Raw genomic sequence first — 20,011 nt, 5'->3', positions numbered from 1 at the left:
TGAATTGAGGTTCCTATGGGTGCTGCATGGGAAACGCAACTCACATTATGCCAAAGTCAATGCACCTTTTTAGGGCAAAGTGCTGTATAACACTAAGCATAACAGAGTTTACAAATCTCTGAGCCAGGCACAATTTTGTGGCATCAGGGCACCCTGGATTTTGTTAAGCCGTGTGTAACAAACATCTTGGTATCACATCTTAACATTAATTTAAACGTTTAATTTAATTTAAAAAAAATAAACAAAAATGCATGATGTAAATCAACTTTCTTTTAATTTTTGTTTCTTTTTAAAAACACAAACAGAATACAGCACAATCCATAGTCCATCAACACCAATTAAAGATTCAGATTCAGATCGATTACGCCGTGGGTCAGATGGAAAATCACGGGGTCGTGGAAGAAAAAACAATAATCCTTCTCCTCCTCCAGACTCTGACCTTGAAGTAAGTATTACAGTAATCTGAGCACCAAACAATTTTGAAACGTTTACCAACTGCTTTTTAACAACATGGTCATAATACAATCTGAAAAGTATTACTATAAAATATGTAATTTATTGTATAATGTATATATAAGTATTTTAAATAATTAAAACAGAAAACAAAAAGAAAAAATTTAAGAAAAAAAATAGTGAAACCAGTTGCACTGCATACAAGTCACGTAGTATTTCAGAAAATGTTAAGTTTAAGGAATGTTAAGTTTAAAGGGACATTAATCACTTTGAGATGGTAATATAAAATGATAAATTGTATATATAAAACAGCTCTTCAATATACTTTCATTATTTATTTTGTCCTCTTTGCCTGTAATTCCATTCTGAAATTGTGAGCTTTTCAGTTCCTGTTAGAAATGGAAGTGCAGAACACTGTTATATTCTACACAGCCATTGGCTGAACACTCTAGTGACCTATTTATAACTGTCTCTAATTGGCCACAGCAGAGAAGGTAACACAAGTTACAACATGGCAGCTCCCAGTGTTTTATAGACACTAAAACTTTACACTTATTTTGTCACTTTTTAAACAACTAATGAAACTTTAAAAAATACATCTACATGTTAGTCATGGACTAATCTTTTCTTTGAATGTATCATTCTATCTAGCATGTATTTAGTGTTTAATGTCCCTTTAAGGATATAATGCATACTGAATATATGTTCATTTATATAAAAAGATATGAAAATACATTCAACTAGTTATATAACAGGCATGAGAATAAAATTAGAACTAACTATATCATTCAAATAAAGATAATGCATTAACTTGTCCTTGTTGAACTGAACCACATAAAAAAAAAAAAATAATAATAATTAGGAAATGTTATAAACAAATGGTTGTAATTTTGAATCTTGTAAATGTTGACAAAGTTCCAAAGCACTTCAAGATTTGAAGTTACAGAACATTTTTACTATTAAAGGGACACTCAAATCAACATTAAACTTTCATGATTCAGACATAGCATGCAATTTTAAACAACTTTCCAATTTACTTCAATTAAGAAAATGTGCCGAGTCTTTTTACATTTACACTTTTTGAGTGACCAGCTCCTACCGAGCATGAGCAAGAATTCACAGAATATACGTATATGCATTTGTCATTGGTTGATGGCTGTCACATGATACAGGGGGGAGTGAAAATAGACATAAAATTGTCAGAAAAAAATCTACGACTCATTTGAAGTTCAGACCAGGTGCATTGTCTTTTTATCATGCATGTTTTGATTATGCAAATATACTGTAGTTAATGGTACTTTAAGGAGAAGTAATGCAAAGTCTGTATTTAAGATACTGTAAGAGAAGACCCTTAGAGAAACAAACTAATTTGAGAATTGGTACAAAATTGAGGAACTGAGGACCCAGTTCAAGAAAGCTCTCTGGGCTGGTGAGATTCTATAAGAATGATTGCCAGTCCTTCTATTATCTTGGTGGAATTATATAAAATTACTTTTTACCGTATTTTCATATGAGAAGGAGATACATATAATACAAAAGTGCACAATAAAAATCGTCATTTTAAAATCATACAAAAAGAATAATTGAATAATTCACACAAAAATACTCTGTAAAAAATTGTATTGTTAAGGTGCATCAAAAATCGTAACAACATTGTTCCCCAAAAATAGTATTTTATCAAAACGTAAAATATGTAAATTATAGAAAATGTTTTATTAAATATGAACAGCATAAATCATAATTTAAGTACACTAGATGTTCAAAAAACACATAGAAATGCGTACTTATAAATACAAAGTACAAAGCATAATTGTTTTGTTTTTTTTGTAAAATGGGCGTTCCTTGGGGTCCCATGGGCATATATGAAATTGTCTCTCAAATCCCAGCGTAATTCTGTGAACATTTTTGCCCTATAGATCTTACTAGTTTTTCTCGCATCTTAAAAGGTGGTAAATTTTTATCAAAATACTCAAAAACTAATTACTCTGAAAGAAAAACCAATGCATACAAAATTAACAGCAAATGTAAGGTACTGTGAACTGAAATCAGCGTAATTTGATTTGTATTAGGTGTAATATTAAAGTTTAAATGTACATTGGGGTCTTCCCCTGTACTTCGTTCTCAATTGTGAACTTTTACTTAACAGAGAGCTCTCATTATTTATATGGGAGACAGCTCACCACTCGTTGGAACAGCCCCTTTTATTATACAATGGCATGAGGGGAATTTGATAGAATCAGCTACCAAAACAAAAAATAGAGATACAATATGGATTACTCTTCCCTTAGGGTGATGCCGCTCGCCATAAGTCTGTCCCTTGACTTGATCAAAAGGTGCAAATGTATGGATGGACGCGCTTTTCTAGTTTCCATATGGCTCTCCAAAAACCAAATGGTCACAATAGTGAAGTACTGACAAGACACCACAAATACTAAGTGGAAAGTACTCACAAGATATCTTGAATTATCTGATGTATACATGTCATCATCGAATAGGATTGATTATTGATTATTGTTTAATAAAAACCTCTAAAATACAATAAAACATTTTTTAGTGTCATTTTTCGGTAGCTCTACACGATTCAGCAAAAATTGCCTCTCTCAAGAGCAAGTTTGTTTTACCAGATCGCTGATGTGAAAGAAAATCAAGAAGAGGGTTGGAGGCACTGCCATTCCATACATTTGCACCTTTGAATAGAATAATCCCCTGAGTTGGTTTCTGAATGGTCTTTAATTATGTTCTGCCCAATTTGAATGTAATGGAATAGATTTATTTAAACATATTTTAATTTACTTTAATATCCCTATCATATTAGCACATGGCTGTAAATTCATTTCAACAAGTACATGTTGCAAACAAAGAGAAGAAGGGGATCTGGAATTAGAGATCAAACACTATTTTGGGGTTGTTAAATACAGATTGTTTTTGTCAAAAAGTAACACTATAATTTGTTTAGTACCTAGCTGTCTGCATTCACATAAATTTTATCATCAGTGTAATGTAAGATTAGAAAGTGTTTATTCGTGCCTGGGAACTTCCAAGAAACCTTGGGCCACATTACAAGTAATGTTAAGTTTAAAGGGACATTAAACACTTTGAGATGGTAATATAAAATGATAAATTGTATATATAAAACAGCTCTGCAATATACTTTCATTATTTATTTTGTCCTCTTTGCCTGTAATTCCATTCTGAAATTGTGAGCTTTTCAGTTCCTGTTAGAAATGGAAGTGCAGAACACTGTTATATTCTACACAGCCATTGGCTGCACACTCTAGTGACCTATTTATAACTTTCTCTAATTGGCCACAGCAGAGAAGGTAACACAAGTTACAACATGGCAGCTCCCAGTGTTTTATAGACACTAAAACTTTACACTTATTTTGTCACTTTTTAAACAACTAATGAAACTTTAAAAAATACATCTACATGTTAGTCATGGACTAATCTTTTCTTTGAATGTATCATTCTATCTAGCATGTATTTAGTGTTTAATGTCCCTTTAAGGATATAATGCATACTGAATATATGTTCATTTATATAAAAAGATATGAAAATACATTCAACTAGTTATATAACAGGCATGAGAATAAAATTAGAACTAACTATATCATTCAAATAAAGATAATGCATTAACTTGTCCTTGTTGAACTGAACCACATAAAAAAAAAAAAAATAATAATTAGGAAATGTTATAAACAAATGGTTGTAATTTTGAATCTTGTAAATGTTGACAAAGTTCCAAAGCACTTCAAGATTTGAAGTTACAGAACATTTTTACTATTAAAGGGACACTCAAATCAACATTAAACTTTCATGATTCAGACATAGCATGCAATTTTAAACAACTTTCCAATTTACTTCAATTAAGAAAATGTGCCGAGTCTTTTTACATTTACACTTTTTGAGTCACCAGCTCCTACCGAGCATGAGCAAGAATTCACAGAATATACGTATATGCATTTATCCTTGAGAGAAAAAGAAGATCGAAAGATCCCCAGAGGTGCGCTGGTGCTTGGATAGAGCTGGTATCGATTGCTCGAAGAAATTCACAAACTAGGGGCTGCACTCTCAGCAGTAATCCATAGGAGTACCCGGCTGTAGATAAGAAGACAAGAGAGGCGCCAAACATAAAACAATATCGTCTGAACCATGGGCCAATAGCCCCCCCCTGTGTGCAGGATATACTCACAAAGGCTGCGGCACACGTACTGTGCCTGTTGAAGCGGATCGGGACTATTCAGAGTCGCCCGACGGACACACAAAGAAGCCGGTACACGTGACCCCTGTAACCAATAGCAGGCCAATTCACCTGTCAGGTCCGGATCAACGGTCACTCGCTGGAAATAGGTGGTTGCGGTCTCAACCAGGAGAGACACCGGTGTTAGATATGGATTGCACCAGGGCAATAAGTGACAGGTAGCAAGGTGACTCAAATAAAAAGGTTTTATTTAAGATAAAAACAATCACAGCAACGCGTTTCTCAGCAAAATTGCCGTTTCATCAGGCTGTTTGACAGCCTGATGAAACGGCAATTTTGCTGAGAAACGCGTTGCTGTGATTGTTTTTATCTTAAATAAAACCTTTTTATTTGAGTCACCTTGCTACCTGTCACTTATTGCCCTGGTGCAATCCATATCTAACACCGGTGTCTCTCCTGGTTGAGACCGCAACCACCTATTTCCAGCGAGTGACCGTTGATCCGGACCTGACAGGTGAATTGGCCTGCTATTGGTTACAGGGGTCACGTGTACCGGCTTCTTTGTGTGTCCGTCGGGCGACTCTGAATAGTCCCGATCCGCTTCAACAGGCACAGTACGTGTGCCGCAGCCTTTGTGAGTATATCCTGCACACAGGGGGGGGCTATTGGCCCATGGTTCAGACGATATTGTTTTATGTTTGGCGCCTCTCTTGTCTTCTTGTATATGCATTTGTCATTGGTTGATGGCTGTCACATGATACAGGGGGGGAGTTAAAAAAGACATAAAATTGTCAGAAAAAAATCTACGACTCATTTGAAGTTCAGACCAGGTGCATTGTCTTTTTATCATGCATGTTTTGATTATGCAAATATACTGTATTTAATGGTACTTTAAGGAGAAGTAATGCAAAGTCTGTATTTAAGATACTGTAAGAGAAGACCCTTAGAGAAACAAACTAATTTGAGAATTGGTACAAAATTGAGGAACTGAGGACCCAGTTCAAGAAAGCTCTCTGGGCTGGTGAGATTCTATAAGAATGATTGCCAGTCCTTCTATTATCTTGGTGGAATTATATAAAATTACTTTTTACCGCATTTTCATATGGGAAGGAGATACATATAATACAAAAGTGCACAATAAAAATCGTCATTTTAAATTCATACAAAAAGAATAATTGAATAATTCACACAAAAATACTCTGTAAAAAATTGTATTGTTAAGGTGCATCAAAAATCGTAACAACATTGTTCCCCAAAAATAGTATTTTATCAAAACGTAAAATATGTAAATTACAGAAAACGTTTTATTACATATGAACAGCATAAATCATAATTTAAGTACACTAGATGTTCAAAAAACACATAGAAATGCGTACTTATAAATACAAAGTACAAAGCATAATTGTTTTGTTTTTTTGTAAAATGGGCGTTCCTTGGGGTCCCATGGGCATATATGAAATTGTCTCTCAAATCCCAGAGTAATTCTGTGAACATTTTTGCCCTATAGATCTTACTAGTTTTTCTCGCATCTTAAAAGGTGGTAAATTTTTATCAAAATACTCAAAAACTAATTACTCTGAAAGAAAAACCAATGCATACAAAATTAACAGCAAATGTAAGGTACTGTGAACTGAAATCAGCGTAATTTGATTTGTATTAGGTGTAATATTAAAGTTTAAATGTACATTGTGGTCTTCCCCTGTACTTCGTTCTCAATTGTGAACTTTTACTTAACAGAGAGCTCTCATTATTTATATGGGAGACAGCTCACCACTCGTTGGAACAGCCCCTTTTATTATACAATGGCATGAGGGGAATTTGATAGAATCAGCTACCAAAACAAAAAATAGAGATACAATATGGATTACTCTTCCCTTAGGGTGATGCCGCTCGCCATAAGTCTGTCCCTTGACTTGATCAAAAGGTGCAAATGTATGGATGGACGCGCTTTTCTAGTTTCCATATGGCTCTCCAAAAACCAAATGGTCACAATAGTGAAGTACTGACAAGACACCACGAATACTAAGTGGAAAGTAGTCACAAGATATCTTGAATTATCTGATGTATACATGTCATCATCGAATAGGATTGATTATTGATTATTGTTTAAAGGGACAGTCAAGTCCAAAAAAAACTTTCATTTTTCAAATATGGCATGTCATTTTAAACAACTTTCCAATTTACTTTTATCAACAATCTTGCTTTGTTCTCTTGGTATTCTAGCTGAAAGCAAACCTAGGAAGGCACATATGATAATTTCTAAGCCCTTGAAGGCCGCCTCTATTTTATTTACTTTTCACAGCAGGGGAGAGCAAGCTCATGTAGGCCATATAGATAGCATTGTGATCACGCTCGTGGCTAGTGGCAGACACTGCACTAATTGGCTAAAATGCAACTATATGCAAAATAACTAAAAGTCATGTGATTAGGGGCGGTCAGAAGATGCTTAGATTCAAGTTAGTCACAGAAGTAAAAAGTGTATTAATATAACAGTGTTGGTTTTGCAAAACTGGGAAATGGGTAATAAAGGGATTATCTATCTTTTTAAACAACAAAAATTCTGGTGTTGACTGTCCCTTTAATAAAAACCTCTAAAATACAATAAAACATTTTTTAGTGTCATTTTTCGGTAGCTCTACACGATTCAGCAAAAATTGCCTCTCTCAAGAGCAAGTTTGTTTTACCAGATCGCTGATGTGAAAGAAAATCAAGAAGAGGGTTGGAGGCACTGCCATTCCATACATTTGCACCTTTGAATAGAATCAGCCCCTGAGTTGGTTTCTGAATGGTCTTTAATTATGTTCTGCCCAATTTGAATGTAATGGAATAGATTTATTTAAACATATTTTAATTTACTTTAATATCCCTATCATATTAGCACATGGCTGTAAATTCATTTCAACAAGTACATGTTGCAAACAAAGAGAAGAAGGGGATCTGGAATTAGAGATCAAACACTATTTTGGGGTTGTTAAATGCAGATTGTTTTTGTCAAAAAGTAACACTATAATTTGTTTAGTACCTAGCTGTCTGCATTCACATAAATTTTATCATCAGTGTAATGTAAGATTAGAAAGTGTTTATTCGTGCCTGGGAACTTCCAAGAAACCTTGGGCCACATTACAAGTATAGCAAATAAAATTAGGCTTTCATTTTTGTACTTAATTTGCAAGCAGTTAGCTATTATTTGTGATTAGTGATACTTTTGTGAGCAGTGTAGATTTCATTTGCACAAACAAAGTTGTTTGTGCTACTACAATGTCTAATGAAGGCACCAATAAATTAATTAAAAAATAAACCTTTAAAAGTAAATGGCCCCATTCGAATAATGCCCAAAATGTCAAAATAGAATTAGTTTTCATCCAATTGACTGGTTTGAATTTTCAAATCAACCAACAGGATCTACAAACTTCTTTACTGGGTGTTTTTTTTTTTTTAGATCAGCCAGTACGAATAAAATAACAGGTAGAACAACTGATTGAAAGCTGTAGAATTACAGAGAAAAGGTGGGGATGTTATCGCACTAAGGGTTTTACTGCAGTTTAAGGTTAAATAAATTGGGGTTGGTAGTTTAGGATTTATTATGGTGGGTGTAGGTAGACTTTGGTGCTGGTTCATACTGTTACCACTTGTAGTAACAGTTTGCATCAGCTTTTACAAAGTGATATTACAAAATGATTATTGTGTGGTTTAGGCAAACACTTAACTTGCAATAGTAGCAAGATTAATGTGGCTTGCATACTAATTAGCACTTTCCATTACAAGTATAAGATGTGTTAAATTAGCCACACTCAGGAAATAAGTCTGGTTACATTTTAAACTGCACACAATCTGTATTGCTTAAAGGATCTTTAAATAAAGTAGAATCGCATAATCAACAAATGTATAATGGAAAGACAATGCAAAAGTCTCCTGCTTTGAGAGAAATTGTAGTGCAGACTTCACAGGGGCTGAACTCACTGAATGCACTGAATTAAAGGGGCAGAACTCTCCAGCACTGTGAGATACCTCTCATTTATGTATATGAAGCAGAGACAAGCCTAGTGCAATATAGCACTGAAGAATATGAGAGTTTTGTTACACTTACACTTGCATTGTATTTTATATTACTTTACACTTCAGATTGGGTCTTTTCAGCATTATTACATTTAAGTTTTGCACTTTCTAGTTTCTGTTTTATAACATTTAGATTTAGAATTAAATCCAGCCGTGATTTTAAAAATTCTGATTATATTTTGAAAGTTTTTGTGTTACTTTAACAAATTAGGATCATACTTTGTAAGGAATCTCACAGTAGAAGATTAAAAAAAAATAGCTTTAATATATTTAATATTTCATCTCTCTAAAAACTTCATCATATGTTGGGTAAATGCAGATCCGTATACTTCAGTAGGATATCTATATTAGCCTGGTGCACACAACTGTTAGGAAATACTAAGATAAGAGTTACTAATATTATGGTGCCTAAAGTTTGAAATCATCAGCTTAATCAGAGAGGCTAATCTGCAATTACTTGTTGTGGACTTGTGGTTGAAATTTTTTACTGAGGAAATCATGGAGCTGCATTTTATGGAGCAGAAACGGCTAAATCTATCACTTAGCCAAAGGAAGTAGACCTAGAACTGGATGAGGGAAATGTAAGAGGAGAAACTGACGACTCTGAGTTCCACTTATCTAAGTAGGCATGGTACTAATAACTCGATTATTTACTGCTATGTGCTATCATGATGAAATGCAAAAAGAACTTTAATTTGCTAAGGCCTAGATTTAGAGTTGGGCGGTAGCCGTCAAAACCAGCGTTAGAGGCTCCTAACGCTGGTTTTTACTGCCCTCTGGTATTTGGAGCCAGTCATTAAAGGGTCTAACGCTCACTTTCCAGCCGCGACTTTTCCATACCGCAGATCCCCTTACGTCAATTGCGTATCCTATCTTTTCAATGGGATCTTTCTAACGCCGGTATTTAGAGTCATGGCTGAAGTGAGCGTTAGAAATCTAACGACAAAACTCCAGCCGCAGAAAAAAGTCAGTAGTTAAGAGCTTTCTGGGCTAACGCCGGTTTATAAAGCTCTTAACTACTGTGCTCTAAAGTACACTAACACCCATAAACTACCTATGTACCCCTAAACCGAGGTCCCCCCACATCGCCGCCACTCTATTAAAATTTTTTAACCCCTAATCTGCCGACCGCACGCCGCTGCCACCTACGTTATCCCTATGAACCCCTAATCTGCTGCCCCTAACACCGCCGACCCCTATATTATATTTATTAACCCCTAATCTGCCCCCCTCACCGTCGCCTCCACCTGCCTACACTTATTAACCCCTAATCTGCCGAGCGGACCGCACCGCTACTATAATAAAGTTATTAATCCCTAATCAGCCTCACTCCCGCCTCAATAACCCTATAATAAATAGTATTAACCCCTAATCTGCCCTCCCTAACATTGCCGACACCTAACGTCAAGTATTAACCCCTAATCTGCCGATCGGAGCTCACCGCTACTCTAATAAATTTTTTAACCCCTAAAGCTAAGTCTAACCCTAACACTAACACCCCCCTAAATTAAATAAAATTTTATTCTAAAAAAATAAATTAACTCATATTAAATAAATTATTCCTATTTAAAGCTAAATACTTACCTGTAAAATAAATTCTAATATAGCTACAATATAAATTATAATTATATTGTAGCTATTTTAGGATTAATATTTATTTTACAGGCAACTTTGTATTTATTTTAACCAAGTACAATAGCTATTAAATAGTTAATAACTATTTAATAGTTACCTAGTTAAAATAATTACAAAATTACCTGTAAAATAAATCCTAACCTAAGTTACAATTAAACTTAACACTACACTATCAATAAATAAATTAAATAAACTACCTACAATTATCTACAATTAAACCTAACACTACACTATCAATAAATTAATTAAATAAAATACCTACAAATAAATACAATTAAATAAACTAACTAAAGTACAAAAAATAAAAAACAACTAAGTTACAAAAAAATAAAAAAATATTTACAAACATTAGAAAAATATTACAACAATTTTAAACTAATTACACCTACTCTAAGCCCCCTAATAAAATAACAAAGCCCCCCAAAATAAAAAAATGCCCTACCCTATTCTAAAATAAAAAAGTTCAAAGCTCTTTTACCTTACCAGCCCTGAAAAGGGCCCTTTGCGGGGCATGCCTTAGGGGGGTGTTAGTGTTAGGGTTAGACTTAGCTTTAGGGGTTAATCCATTTATTACAGTAGCGACGAAATTCGGTCGGCAGATTAGGGGTTAATAATTGAAGTTAGGTGTCGGCGATGTTAGGGAGGGCAGATTAGGGGTTAATACTATTTATTATAGGGTTATTGAGGCGGGAGTGAGGCGGATTAGGGGTTAATAACTTTATTATAGTAGCGGTGCGGTCCGCTCGTCAGATTAGGGGTTAATAAGTGTAGGCAGGTGGAGGGGACGTTGTGGGGGGCAGATTAGGGGTTAATAAATATAATATAGGGGTCGGCGGTGTTAGGGGCAGCAGATTAGGGGTACACAGGGATAATGTAGGTAGCGGCGGTATACGGAGCGGCAGATTAGGGGTTAATAATAATATGCAGGGGTCAGCGATAGCGGGGGTAGCAGATTAGGGGTTAATAAGTGTAAGGTTAGGGGTGTTTAGACTCGGGGTTCATGTTAGGGTGTTAGGTGCAGACTTAGGAAGTGTTTCCCCATAGAAAACAATGGGGCTGCGTTAGGAGCTGAACGCTGCTTTTTTGCAGGTGTTAGGTTTTTTTTTAAGCCCAAATGGCTCCATTGTTTTCTATGGGGGAATCGTGCACGAGCACGTTTTTGAAGCTGGCCGCGTCCGTAAACACCGCTTGAATTTAGAGTTGCAGTGGCGGTAAATTATGCTCTACGCTCCCTTTTTGGAGCCTAACGCACTGAAAACCCAGCCATTCTTTGAACTCTAAATACCAGCGGTATTTAAAAGGTGCGGGGGAAAAAAAGCACGCGTAGCTAACGCACCCCTTCTAGCCGTAAGACTCTCATAATATTAATAATTCAACAAGTAAAGTATAATTCAGATTCATTACACATAAACCAAAATCCTAGCTGATAAGGGAAAGTCCTTTGTAAACATAACTTGCTGCATTTGTTTAGATCAGAATATAACTGATGAGCAAATGAAAATCAAACATACATAAATATGTCATACTGTATCTTTATCTTGAGGAAAACGGGGGTGTTCCGGGAGTAAAAGTTTGACTATCTCTTTAACCTTTCAGGGGAAGTTAAAAACAAAGTAAAATAAAGGAATTTATTTAAAGGGGCAGTATACCCCAGATTTCATTTACTGCATGTAATATACACTACTATAAAGAATAATATGCACAGATACTGATATAAAAATCCAGTATAAAACCTTTTAAAAACTTACTTAGAAGCTCCAAATTTAACACTGTTAATGAGATAAGCCTGGGACACCAACTGAAAGGGGCTGATAGCAGAACCTCCCCCCTCCCCTGCATATGAAAAGACCCATTATACAAACAGAGGCAGTCTGAAGTCTGTATACATCAGTATACATCTAAAAATTTTGGACTTGGTTAGGAGCCTGAAAATCAGCACAATGTTATTTAAAAATAAGCAAAACAATACATTTTTATAAAAACACACCCAGATGGGTTATATAAATGGATCATCTACAAAACATTTTTGCAAATAAAATTATAGTGTATAATGTCCCTCTTTAAATAAAAAAATGTGTTTAGTTTAGCATATGTAAATCATGATGCTAAGGCCAATAAAAAAAAATGACATTGTGGATATTGCAGCTTTAGATACATTTTAGATCATTCTGATGATTATATAATGATTACTAATTTTAGTAGAAGCTATGTTGCATGATTTAAGCTTAATATAATTTTCTTGCTAGCTCCTAATATTTTCTCATCTTGATTTATTTATAGAGAGTATTTGTTTGGGATTTGGATGAAACAATCATAGTTTTCCATTCATTATTGACAGGATCCTATGCAAACAGATATGGAAGGGTAAGTGCTAACTGAAAAAAAACAAACCAAAAGCATTAGTACTGTACATTTTTTTTATTGGCAGATCAAAGAAATAATATCAAGCTATTAAAATAATATAGTATTGTACTTCTTTATCTTGTTACTTTGTTAGATATTGTTTTGTTTATGGTAGATGCTGAAATATTGTACTTATTAAACAGTACAATAGTTAAAATAATAAGCTAAATATAGATATATCATCTAATTCTATTAAACTGTCCCACAATAAAATCAAACTATCCATAGCTAGTACAGTTTATAATATCACAAAATTAAAATACTTTTAAAAATAACATGAATCTTGATTAGTTTAAAGCAACAGTCAACACCAAAATTGTTATTGTTTTAAAATATAGATAACGCCTTTGCTACCCATTCCCCAGCTTTGTAAAACCAACATTGTTGTATTATTATACTTTAGCATTTAAACCTCTACATTTCTGCTTGTTTCTAAGCCACTACAGACAGCCTATTATCACATGCTTTTTTATTTGCTTTTTACAACAGGACACTGCTAGTTCATGTGGGCCATATAGATAACATTGTGCTCACGCCCGTGGAGCTATTTATGAGCAATTGGCTAAAATGCAAGTCAAAAGATAATAAATGAACAGCCATGTGATCAGGGGGCTGTCAAAAGAAGCTTAGATACAAAGTACCCACTGAGGTTAAAAGTATATTTAAAAAAAAAATGTTCACTGTGCAAAACTGGGGAATGGGTAATAAAGGGATTGTCTATCTTTTTAAACAATAAAAAATTTGGAGTAGACTGTCCTTTAAGTGTAGGTCAGTATTGTGTCTATATCACTATTTTTTGACTAATAGGATTCTACCTTTATTAATGATTGTCTTCTATATACAGTATTAACAAATAGCCTACAAAAGACACAACAGATGAGCACCTGGTGCTGTCACCCAGATACATGCGTATCAGCCAACCAGTAGCTCTTTAAAGGGATATTAAACAGTGCTCCTTTGGTAAAAACATAAAATATGTTAAAGGGACAGACAACACCAGAATTTTCATTGTCTAAAAAGTAAGATAATCCCTTTATTACCCTTTCCCCAGTTTTGCATAACCAACACAGTTATAATAATACACATTTTACCTCTGTGATTACCTTGTATCTAAGCTTCTGCTGACTGCCCCCTTATTTCAGTTATTTTGACAGACTTGCATTTTAGCCAATCGCAATCGATGCTCACTCCTAGGTCACTTCACGTGCATGAGCTCAATGTTATCTATATGAAACGCATGAACTAATGCCCTCTAGTTGTCAAAATGCATTCAGATTAGAGGCAGTCTTCAAGGTCTAAGAAATTAGCATATGATCCTCCTAGAATTAGCTTTCAACTAAGAATACCAAGACAACAAAGCAAAATTGGTGATAAAAGTAAATTGGGAAGCTGTTTAAAATTATATTCCCTATTTAAATCATGAAACTTTTTTTTGGACTTGACTGTCCCTTTAAATCAAAGTAATTATAAAATTAAAAAGCACCCAACTTGTTTTCTTGCAAAATGAGATAAGGGAGCAGGCATATTCCGCTCCATAAGACTCCAACCTTGTATAGCTTCAGACGCTCCTTGAAAACCCACCTATTCAGAGAGGCTTACCATCTCTCCTCCATCTCTCATCCTAACCAAACTAATACATAAACTGACTAACCGCACTTCTGCAACTACAACCGATGTAACAAACTACCCCCAACCTTATGTCTCTGCACCCTAAACCTGTAGACTGTGAGCTCTCCGGAGCAGGGCCCTCTTCCTCCAGTACTAGATTTATTTAGTTTTGTTATGTTTTGTATTTTATTTCTAATCCTTGTCATTGTATACCCCTATCACTGTACCCAGCGCTACGGAATTTGGCGGCGCTATACAAATAAATGATAATAATAATAATAATAATTTTGTCAACTTAGGTTGCATTCTGCCTGTTCTGAGCATGAGCTAATCTGACTCCCTGTTTATCTAGTATTCACTAAATAATAAACCAGCTCATGTTACTCTTCTAGAGACTACAGCCTCCTTGTAGGGCTGTGAAAGGAAGTAATGAATTGCATAAATTAAGTTAAAAAAAATCCTTTTAAAATGATGACTAATACATATTGCAATTATTTATTTTAGATATAAACCACTGCTTAGTGCTTTTTTATTACAACATGAAACAGGCTGTTTCATATCCCTCTATGTAAATCAAAATTATACTTTAAAGAAGATGAAACCCTATTAATCAAAAACAAACTGATCTAGTGATGTAAATCTTTTTTTTTTTTTCAACCAGTGTGCCGTGGCACACTAGTGTGCCGTGAGAGATCCTCTGGTGTGCCACGGCACACTGACAACAGTGTGACATATTTTTTAAACTTTGCTTGTTTTTTACTCCCAGTGCAGGGGTAGTTTGTAGGAGGCATGGAATAACAGCACAATACATACAGTATGTGTGTGTTTGTGTGTATGTGTATATATATATGCTGTATTAGGCTACAATGTGTGATTTTTTTTAAATTTTGGGATGGTGGTGTGCCACAGGATTTTTTAATGTAAAAAAGTGTGCCACGGCAAACAAAAGGTTAAAAATCACTGCTTTAAGGAATAGGGGGTCAATTTAACATGGGGCGGACAGACATGATATATAGCATACGCTGTCGGCATTTATCATTACACCAGCAGTTCTTGTGAACTGCTGGTGCAATACCGCCCCCTGCAGATTTGCAGCCAATCAGCCACTAGCAGGGGGTATCAATCAACCCGATCGTATTGGATACGTTTGATTTTCGACAATGTCTGTCCGCCGCCTCAGAGCAGGTGGACAGGCTATGGAGCAGCGTTCTTTAGACCGCTGCTTCATAACTTGTGTTTCTGGCAAGCCTGAAGGTTCGCCAGAAACACGGGGCATCAATCTCCATACGCAGCTTGATAAATAGGCCCCATAGTCTTCAATGTTAAATTTGTTGAAAGAACATTGAACAATGAATCTACTTTAGCCCAACACATTGGAGTAAAATCAAACAGAGGTGGGCTATGTGCAATAAATCACATACATTCTTATTAGACCACTGGAATAAGAGAGAATTTCTGTATCCAAATGTAAAACATGTACAGTACATTCTTAAATTTAAATCTTTCAGAAATTGTGGTGAAGAGATTCTTTTAAATAACTTTACCAAAATACCTTCCAATATTTTATACAGCTTCAATTTGTTTAAATATGGTCATGAATATGTGGTATTTATTAAAGTAAAGCACAGAGCCTAACCAAGTAAAACACAATGACACGTCAGTATTATTTCTCAAGACTTGCCAAAGGTTTGGTAACCACAAATTGCTATAGGGATTTGGTGTTTTAAAATTGTTTAAATTTATGCCACCCATTCTATGCATTTTTTTTTTTACATCACAATAAAGATCCTATTTATACAGTAGGTTAAGTTATCTAGAGTTATTCCCAGTTCTGAATTTTATAACTTAAGTGTTACATAAAGTTTTATAGGGACTCATGTATTATTTTTCAGTTTCATTCTCTGTAGTTAACGTTTATTTCTAAATAGGTTCTCATAAAAGGTAGTTATATTATGACCGAACAAAATAATACATGTGTGGCTTTTTTATTTTTCTGTACAATGATTTATTTTTTTAGAAATCCAGTTAAAAGTATATTCAGTGAGTTTTTTAACAAAAGTTAAATGTTCAAACCTATAAAATAACTTTATCGAATGGTTGTTTTGTGAAATTTAGAGTTGCTAATTCTCAATAAGCCATACTTCCGTTGGTAGAAATTAATTATATTGGGTGTTTTATTGCTCAGCGCAGGTATGGATTTTTGCCAGGTGCCATAATTTCATATAACAGTAAAGCTTGCTGAAATCTACACAGTTCCTATCCTTTGCTTGTATGGCAGTTGTGATGTAATAGTAATATACACTTTTTTAAGCTATCTGTTACAATATTATTTTTTTTTATATGAACCTAGTATTTTAATTCCACTTACAAATACATTTAGTGTATGAATGAATTGCTTTGCTTTTATTCTTGAAATATATTTTCTTCAAAGATGAGTTTTTTTCCAATAATAGTTCCAATAAATATTGCACTCTTAGGATTTGCATGAAAAAGGTCAGATTTAATAGATGACGTTTCAGGGAGCTCAAGTCCCTTTCATCAGATCAAAAAACAGTGAAAAAACATGTGAACAACAGCACAATATATACAGTAAAGCACCTCCCATTCTAAATCAAAAAAGCACCAGACAGTATATTTGGAACACATCTCTGTGTTCCAATCAGACCCAGACCAGAAGTGTTACGGTTCCCCACTTCCGGTTTCGCCAGGTACTTATTTTAACAAATAAATCACCAAAGTGTATATGCTATATACCAAACATGTGACCTAGGTTTACAACATATATTAATTGTGCCTTACAAGGCATCTTCTTCATAATAACTTACATTGCACAAAAACATCAAACAGGAAGTTAAAATGATGTCACTTCCATTTTTTTTTTGTGTGCATTTAACAAATCGGTCAGAGTGTCTTTCTATTACAAATCCACCAAATAATGTGAACTCCCTCTGGGTGGAGGGTGAATATATACATACAGGGACAACTTATAGTATACCATATTAAACCTGGATGTTATATACATTGTCTAGTTTCTAACTTTGCACTCTCAACTCATATAGCCATAGCTACCTCTGTGTAGCAATATTTGTTACACCTATATATATATATATATATATATATATATATATATATATATATATATATATATATCCCCTGGATTAGCTAATCCAGTTTTATGGTATACCCCCAAAGCTAGTGACACTAAAATATAAAACGTATATTTTAAATTACAAGTGAAAACATAAAAGTAAACATATAAACATAGATAGAAATAGATAGCACTGAATCTCCTCTTATAGACTGTTCATCTTCAATCATACTTATGTTGTCCATTTATTGGTGACATATCCTGAGTTTCAATACCCTACATCTATGGATGGAAAAGCATACTCAGATATGTATGTATATAACAGTGCGCTTTCCATATAACCTGAAGTCTGGGAGATAGACCTGAAAAGTGCACTGTTATCTACATACATATCTGAGTATGCTTTTCCATCCATAGATGTAGGGTATTGGAACTCAGGATATTTCACCAATAAATGGACAACATAAAGGGACAGTCTAATCCAAAATAAACTTTCATGATTCAGATAGAGAATGTAATTTTAAATAATTTTCCAATTTACTTTTATCACCAATGTTGCTTTGTTCTCTTGGTATTCTTAGTTGAAAGCTAAACCTAGGAGGTTCATATGCTAATTTCTAAGCCCTTGAAGGCTGCCTCTTCTCTCAGGGCATTTTGACAGTTTTTCACCACTAGAGGGTGTTAGTTCACGTTTGTCATATAGATTACACTGTGCTCACGCACGTTAAGTTCCGGTGAGCAAGCTCTGATTGGCTAAAATGTATGTCTGTCAAAAGAACTGAAATAAGGGAGCAGTTTGCAGAGACTTAGATACAAGATAATCACAGAGGTGAAAAGTGTATTTATATAACTGTGTTGGTTATGCAAAACTAGGGAATGGGTAATAAAGGGATTATCTATCTTTTCAAACAATAAAAATTCTGGTGTAGACTGTCCCTTTAAGTATGATTTAAGATGAACAGTCTATAAGAGGAGATTCAGTGCTATCTATTTTTATCTATGTTTATATATTTACTTTTATGTTTTCACTTGTAATTTAAAATATACGTTTTATATTTTAGTGTCACTAGCTTGGGGGGTATACCATAAAACTGGATTAGCTAACTCAGGGGATATATATATATATATATATATATATATATATAGGTGTAACAAATATTGCTACACAGAGGTAGCTATGGCTATATGAGTAAAGAGTGCAAAGTTAGAAACTAAACACTGTATATAACATCCAGGTTTAATATGGTATATACTATAAATTGTCCCTGTATGTATATATTCACCCTCCACCCAATAGAGGGAGTTCACATTATTTGGTAGATTTGTGATAGAAAGACACTCTGACCGATTTGCACACACAAAAAACGAAAGTGACATAATTTTAACTTCCTGTTTGACGTTTATGTGCAATGTAAGTTATTATGAAGAAGATGCCTTGTAAGGCACAATTGATACATGTTGTAAACCTAGGTCACTTGTTTGGTATATAGCATATACACTTTGGGGATTTATTTGTTAAAATAAGTACCTGGCGAAACCGGAAGTGGGGAACCGTAACACTTCCGGTCTGGGTCTGATTGGAACACAGAGATGTGTTCCAAATATACTGTTTGGCTCTTTTTTTTTATTTAGAATGGGAGGTGCTGTACTGCAGATATTGTGCTGTTGTTCACATGTTTTTTCATTGTTTTTTTTGAACTGATGAAAGGGACTTGAGCTCCCTGAAACGTCATCTATTAAAGCTGACCTTTTTCATTCAAATCCTGAGAGTGCAATATTTATTGGAACTATTATTGGATATATTTGCACCCAGGTAGTTGTACCTGGTGGGATGATTCGTTCTAGCTGAATTTTATTTGTGATTGGAAAATTATTTTTTCTCGTGATAATTTTGTCTCTTTTGGATTCTCCAGATTATTATTGTATTACTATCTCTTAAAAGTTTGTTGTGAGAAAATAACTAACCATTGTACTGTAAAATTGTATTCTCTTTAATATGTTCACAGTTTTCCATTTTGCCTGCTGTAGTGTATTAAACTATTTTTAGCTTTATATTTGTTATGTAAAATAGCTGCTTTTGCTTGTTGAAACCGCCACCTATAATGAAAAATGTCAGTAAGAAAAGCTATGTAAACATAATACAACTGAAGGGATTATATTCAAAGCAGGGGTGGCAAAGATTGGTACTAAATTGTTAATTTTTGAGCTTTCACACTGATATATCTGCCACCGAAATGAATGCTGCTGCCTGCAGTTATAAATTATTATTCGTTTCACAAACAAATGCCCAATACCAAGATATTGCCTGTGTCTACAATTTATCAATGTTTAAAATCTGAGTAGAAATAATACATGGTAATAGTCATAACCATAGTAATGACATAACTATTCTAACTTTTCTTTTGGTGAATTTATCAGGCTACTATAACACAAAAGATGAATTATTCTAACAATATTTGACTGTTTGCATGAAATTAAGAAAGCCATTTGATTTTATGTATCCCAATAAAAACTGCCTTAGAAAATAAAACTGCAAATAGTAACATAGGTTTCCATATGATTCAAAA

General features: G+C 34.3%; 1 protein-coding gene across 5 annotated transcripts in view; it reads left to right on the top strand.

Moving 5' to 3' along the window:
* EYA1 (EYA transcriptional coactivator and phosphatase 1) overlaps positions 1 to 20,011 on the top strand; it is a 123,435-nt gene that overhangs the window by 52,568 nt on the left and 50,856 nt on the right. For all 5 annotated transcript variants that reach the window (XM_053715120.1, XM_053715119.1, XM_053715118.1 and 2 more), the window contains 2 exons: positions 306 to 445; positions 12,626 to 12,709. In XM_053715120.1, the coding sequence (XP_053571095.1) occupies positions 306 to 445; positions 12,626 to 12,709 (224 nt within the window). The remainder of the gene's footprint in view (positions 1 to 305; positions 446 to 12,625; positions 12,710 to 20,011) is intronic.

Source organism: Bombina bombina, chromosome 5 (genome assembly GCF_027579735.1).
Source record: "Bombina bombina isolate aBomBom1 chromosome 5, aBomBom1.pri, whole genome shotgun sequence".
Lineage (NCBI taxonomy): Eukaryota > Metazoa > Chordata > Amphibia > Anura > Bombinatoridae > Bombina > Bombina bombina.
Note: the sequence above shows the minus strand (reverse complement) of the source record. Positions and strands in the feature narration are given on the sequence as shown.